The sequence below is a fragment of the Desmodus rotundus genome, chromosome 5 (assembly GCF_022682495.2).
Source record: "Desmodus rotundus isolate HL8 chromosome 5, HLdesRot8A.1, whole genome shotgun sequence".
Lineage (NCBI taxonomy): Eukaryota > Metazoa > Chordata > Mammalia > Chiroptera > Phyllostomidae > Desmodus > Desmodus rotundus.
In genome coordinates this window covers 22,702,786-22,708,785 of record NC_071391.1, presented here as the reverse complement: position 1 = coordinate 22,708,785, position 6,000 = coordinate 22,702,786, and the positions used below count along the sequence as shown (strand labels likewise).

General features: G+C 50.6%; 1 protein-coding gene across 4 annotated transcripts in view; it reads left to right on the top strand.

Moving 5' to 3' along the window:
* Positions 1-513: 513 nt before the first annotated feature.
* The window catches only part of KIAA1549L (KIAA1549 like), a 219,022-nt gene continuing 213,535 nt past the window's right edge, over positions 514-6,000 (top strand). The window contains exon 1 of one of the 4 annotated variants that reach the window (XM_053924932.1): positions 514-1,293. In XM_053924932.1, coding sequence (XP_053780907.1) covers positions 1,029-1,293 — 265 coding nt within the window. In that variant the 5' untranslated portion in view covers positions 514-1,028. The remainder of the gene's footprint in view (positions 1,294-6,000) is intronic. The other 3 variants (XM_053924931.2, XM_053924933.1, XM_053924934.2) reach the window with 3 other exon arrangements.

Below are 6,000 nucleotides of genomic sequence, written 5' to 3'. Positions count from 1 at the left end.
TGCACATAGTGTGGCTGTAATAAATATTTATATGATGTGTTTTAATCCAGCATATTATTGCAACTAAGACACCGCTGCCCCAGTTCCTCAGAAGTAAACCGGACACGCAGGTGCTCGCCGGCCTCTCCGAGAAGTAGGGAACAAACAGCACAAAGCACGCCCTCCCACCTGCAAAGGGCTTTCCAAAATCCGGGCTGAAGACCTTTCTGGCCTCTTCAGCACGTTGACCATGACCACTTACCTCTCTTTTTGGGACCCGACGGCCTCTCCTGCCCATCTCCCCTCCTCTAGATGGGGGACCGGCAGGGAAATGATGGGGAGGGAAGCCCACCCCGCATTCCTTGTCCGGACCTCCGCGGCGCAGGAACGGCCGCGAGGGGTCCCCTTCCCTGGCCCTCGGCCAGCGGGGCGCGCGAGAGCGGGGGGCGCGCAGTGGCTTCGAGCCGGGCCGCGCGCGCGCGCGCCCGCTCTGCCTCCCTCGCAGGGTCCGGTGGCTACGTGCTCTCTTTGTCAATGAGGCGCAGCTTTGAGCCGCAGTAGCACTCTCAGCCCGGGAACCGGAGCCGGAACCCGAGCCCGCGCGAGCCAGCGAACGAGCAGAGCGGGGCGCAGAGGCCGGAGCAGGCGGTGGGAGGGAGGGTCCCGAGTGCGCCCTGCAGCCGCCAGCGCCCGCTGCTCGCAGCCTCGACCCCTCAGTCTGTAGGAGCTGCCCGGGGAGGGGACCCAGGCGGCGCCCGTCCCACCCTCGCCGCCCGGGGCGCGCCGGCGCTCAGCGACAGCACCGTGGGAACCCCAGCCGGCTCCCACCGCGGCTCCATGCGGCCCCGGCCCCTGCGCGGTTGAAGCCGCGGCTCCCGGAGCCCGCCCCGGCGCGGCAGGACGAGCGAGCGAGTCGCGCCGCCTGGCGCTCCCACCCTCCAGCGCCGGAGCCGTGGCCGGAGATGCCCGGTGAGGACCGGGGCGCCGAAGGCTGGGCTCCCCGGCGCGGTGCGGAGCGAGGCAGCGGCCTGGATGTGTGAAGTGTCTCCATGGCTCTGCAGGAGGCCAAGCCCCGGGGCCCGCGGGAAACTGGACTGGCGGCGCGGAGGCGCAGGGGCCGGCCTGGGACGCTCGGGCTCGGTGGGGTCGGCGGGGGAACGGCGTGCAGCCCGGGCGTGAGAGGCTCGGGACCGGCGCTGGCCCCCCGGGCCGCCGCGTCCCTGGAAGCACCGCTGCTGCCGCCGCCGCCGCCGCTGCTGCTGCTGGGACTCCTGCTGCTGGCGGCCCTTCCTGAGCACTGCCTGGCCGACCCGGGTAAGCGCTGGGCGGCTGCTTTGCCCTCGGGGAGGTTTCTGTGGGAGCAGGGCGGCCCTTGAGGGCCGGCACCTGGCGGGGCGGCAGTGGAGGGAGAGGTCTTTGCAGCACCGGCGCTGGGATGTTCTCCGCCCTTTGCTGCTGCACCAGCAGGCGAACTGTCGGCAGTGTGTCTCCGGGGAAGGCACCGCTGGGCGGAGAAGTAAAAAGAGGTGCTTTCGCATCTTCTTTTCTGGACAAGTTGCAGGTCCTTTCTGCTGGTCCCGCAGGCACGCTTCGTTTGGATAAAGACGTGGTGTGGTTAGGACACTTTAAAAGGGATATGTTGTAGTAAGACACATTTCAGGGTGGGGATGTCCACTATATTTGGGGTTCCCTGTTGGGTGTCCACTTTTTTTTAACTGTATGAAATGGCCAGATGTTTAGGCAGTTACCATGCGGACTTACCAAATAGTGTTTCCCCCTCTGTGTTGACAAGAGACGCCTTTTCTTTTGGAATAGAAGAACCTAAAATAATTGCTTGCATGTTACAAAGGAATACAGGCACTGAGCAAGTGTGTGTGTGTGTGTGTGTGTGTGTGTATAAATAAAATCCACTGTTTACAGGAGGTTAGTTAGTAATGACCCTTGGCTCTCAGACTCCCAAGAATCCTCAGGAAATAGATTTCTGCAATTCCTTGGACGATTTGAGAAATCTGTTGTAACTATTTGGGGAGAATTATTCTGCAAAACGTGCTTTAAATTTACACTGTGCAGTCAGCAATTGTCTTCGAAATAAGAACGACTACTGTGGCACTTGTAAAGGGCAGGCTTTTGTTTGTGATGAAATTCTGGGCTCTTGGTACATTCCATTCATCAAGGAATGTAGTTCTCACTTCAGCTAATATGATCCTATAGTTTTGTGGGTTTTAGCAAGGACTATGAGAACTGGGTTTTTTTTCCCCCTCCCCCGAAGCAGATTAAATTATGAAGGAGCTCATACTTTTAGATAAGAGGGTTTCAGGTTTAAAATATTTCTTCTTTTCAACAGCTTAATTCGAAGCCCCTTTTCCTTTGATTCATATAAAGGGTCACTGACATGAGGTGTCCATGTGTGCAAGTGACTGTCCAGGAATGTTCTGTTGGGCTTGCAGTGGTCACAAAGTTTGGTAATCTTTGGCCGTGTGCCTGAGACCTGAGAAAAGCCCCTGAAGAATTTTCACCCTCAATTTTTATGCTTCTAGCAGTTTTCAGTGAGTGAATTTGGTTTCATGGTTAAAAGGTAAGTCCTAAGCCAGACTCGTGTAAATGACTTAGTAGCCATCGGCTCAGAAACACACTCTGAGTTTTTACTTAAAATGAATCAGATCCTCGATAGATTTGTGAACTGTTTACGAGACGTTAACTTTTGGGATGATCATTTGAGTGCAGATACCAAAACTTGTCCAACCCCCCGTAATATGTGAAATTTGGATGTGTGTATCTTCCCTCGTCAGCCTGATGTCAGATGATTTCCTCTGGTTTTGAATTTCTGGTCTCCCTTCCGGCCCCTGTACATTGACCTTCTGAACCTCTGTGACTTGCCTTGGCTCCTCTTTCAGACTGCCAGCCTTGGGGGACTTCTGATCTATATCTTTCGGTTTTCGCCGGGTGTCGTTTTTCTTCTTTTTCTTAGTGTGGTGATTATGGAGATCACTAGGAAAGATGATTAAAGTGATGGTAAAAACATCATTAAAGTTGATGTTGTTCCCCAAAGCCTGCCTTTCCCCCTCTCATTGGAGTGACTTGTTGCTTCCTCTGTACTTTTTGGGTGCTCTTTGCGCGGTCACCCTGAGAACAGGTCCCGGTGGCCCAGCTCACCTGTGGATCCAGTCTACCGCTGGGCTCTGCAGTTTCCAGTGTGTTCACCCTGATTCAATTTCATGACCTGTTTCTCTCTCGTGGAAGAGTTAACACTGGGCTCCCTGTTTTGCCTACTACCTGCTTTCATTTCTTCACTGATTTCCACTTGAGGCAGCTTCACCGCAGGGCAGGTGAGTCCTGGACCTAATGCAGGGCATCCTAAGGAGTTTGGGTGAAGACAGTGTCCAGAGGGAGGCAGGAGAAGAATGGATGACACTTTTCTTGGACCTTCGGCTTGCGAAACACAACTCAGTTTTGAAACTTTCCTGAGGGTTGCTGCAGGTTGGTGCTGCCTGTCACGGCAACAGATCCGTGATGCTGAGATCCTGCTGCAAGTGCTGGCTTGCTACAGCCCTGTCCTTCGCATCATCGCTCTTCCTTGCTTCCTAAGCAAGGCTAAGCTAGGCATTTGCCCCTGTTGAAAAATGGGTAAAAGCAGATTTGCTTCTGGAAAATGCTCCAGCACTCGTTCAGAACCTTTGTGTCCTGGGGCCCCTGCAGTATGTTCCTAGCCCAAGTCCATCCACTACACCCCAAGTTCTTTTGCTTTAATATTCCTGAGCGGTCAGGTTTCCTTCTTTTCTTTTAAGGAAAGGCTGCTGCCTTGAACGTCCTCCCTCAGACTTCCTCTCTTAACTTCCATCTCCACAGGACCCTCGCTCATAAGCAATACCTTCAGTTTGGGGTGTGAGAGATGGGTGTGGGAAAGAATATTCTTTATAGCAGTGAGCTCTGACACCCTCTGGTTTCCTCTGCCCTCTAGGGCTCCAGGCACATGGGTGAAGTTCAAATTTGACTTCCTCATCTTCTTAACTGATCATCCATTCAGCTCATGTCAGTAAACATTTACTGTCTGCCCATAGATGCAGGTACAGTGTTCATTCCTTTATGTGACCTTGTCTTTCTGGGCCTCAGTTCTCTGATCTGTAAAATGGGGATAAAAATAACGCCAATCTAATTGGGTTGTTTTGAGGATTAAATGAATTCCTACATCTAAAGTGTTTAAAACAGGGCTTGGTCCATGCCGAGTGCTCCGTGAGTGCCAGTGTTCTTCTAAAGTGGCAGAAATTGAAAAAGTGGCAGTTACTGTGTCCATGTGCTGTGTTGAGGCAGGGGGTACAGAGGTAAGGGTAGGATAGCAGTTTGTAGAAGCCCCTCATGAAGAGGGTGAAATGCGCCCTTGAATTCTGATATGTGTGATCAGATCTAATGAAATGAGGGAACAGTAATTCTGGAAGAGCGGGGGCTATGAAGGATGAGTAGGTGTTGCCAGGATTGATGGCAACGTTTCAGTTAGAGGAAAGGTAGAGGGCTCTTTGTGGCCAGAACACAGGTTGCTAAAGGGAGGAGAACCCTGGATACTTCTACCATCCTGGGGCTTTCCCAGGCCCTCCTCTCAGGGTGCTCCAACCTTTCCGCTCTCCCTGAAGGGTCCTCCCCTCTCCCACCAACTTGTAAGTTCCTGATTTATCTTTCTTTGTTTTCCTCTTGCCTGTTACAATGCCCAGCGGAGAGTAGGCACTTACTACGTTTTCAGCCTCTTTTCACTCTTATTCCCTCTGTTTTGCTGATTCTGTTAGATGTTAGAATAATTATCTTATTTAAGTAATCCACAGTAAGTTGTGAATGACTGCCTTATTTGAGGAATTAATTGCATTTTGAAAGAAGGATTTGTGGAGACCAGGGAATCTCTAACTTAGCACAATATATGGAAGATAGTTTTGACTCAAGATGTGTTGCCCTCTCCAACCTGGTACACCATCCGCTGGGAGTCCCCTTTGAAACAGGTGCTCAGTACATTTGTTCATTCATTCATTCATTCACTATATCTTGAGTGCCTCCACTTTCTGAGGTTACAATAATGAATGAAAATAAGCTCCCATTCTCATGGGACTTAGGTGCTAGCCCAGTGCTTTCCAGACTTTACTGTGGGTGTAAATCACTCGAAGTTCCTGTTAACATGCAGATGCCGATTCAGTGGGTCTGGGACAAGGCCTGAGGCTCTGCATTTCCAACAAGCACGGGGTAATGCTGTCTGCGGTTCACTGACCCCACTTTCAGCAGCAAGTGACAGTCACTAAATAAATGTAGGTTGGATGGGGGTAAGAAAAAAGTCTTCCTGTAGTGGGTTTAAGAGAGAAAGGAAGAAGAGACAGAAAAAAACCCAACTTAAAGTCATTTCTACAAAAGGAAGCAGAGTGATAGGGGGGGATTCTTGCACTTTTTACTCTCAATATTAATTATTAGTGCTTCAGAATATTTGCGAGATGTCCCAAACCTTGCCTCCCTTTTCTTCCGCAGCCCACACACAAAGTAAAGAAAAGATCTGGGGAACAGAAACACTGTACTTTTAATGTTGACATCAAACAGAAGTCAGATGTCCCCGTCCTGCCCCACATCCTTCCTTAAAACTGAACATCACCGTGGAATCGCAGAGAAACTGAAGTTCTGGCAGAGAATTTCTCAGAAGCTAATTTATCTCAAGGCTTAAATTACTAGAATATGATCTGAGAATATTCAGAATGAATGTGCATGCTTCCTTTTTTTCATTTTCATTAACCTTCAAACCCTTATTGTGATTTTCCTCCTTTCTTTTTCTTTTTTTTTTTTTAAACAAACAACAACTCTACTCTTCTCCAGACAAAAATGAATAGTTGGAATGACCCTAAAACATTTTCGTTGCTTGACAACATATTACAGGGGATTTCTAAACACACAGAGGGACACATTATTCTATGTCACAGGATGACTGCCTTGGATGATGACTCTCTTTGGGGACTCCAGGACCAAAGGCGCAGTTAGCAACCTGGGAATTGTAAATGTCAG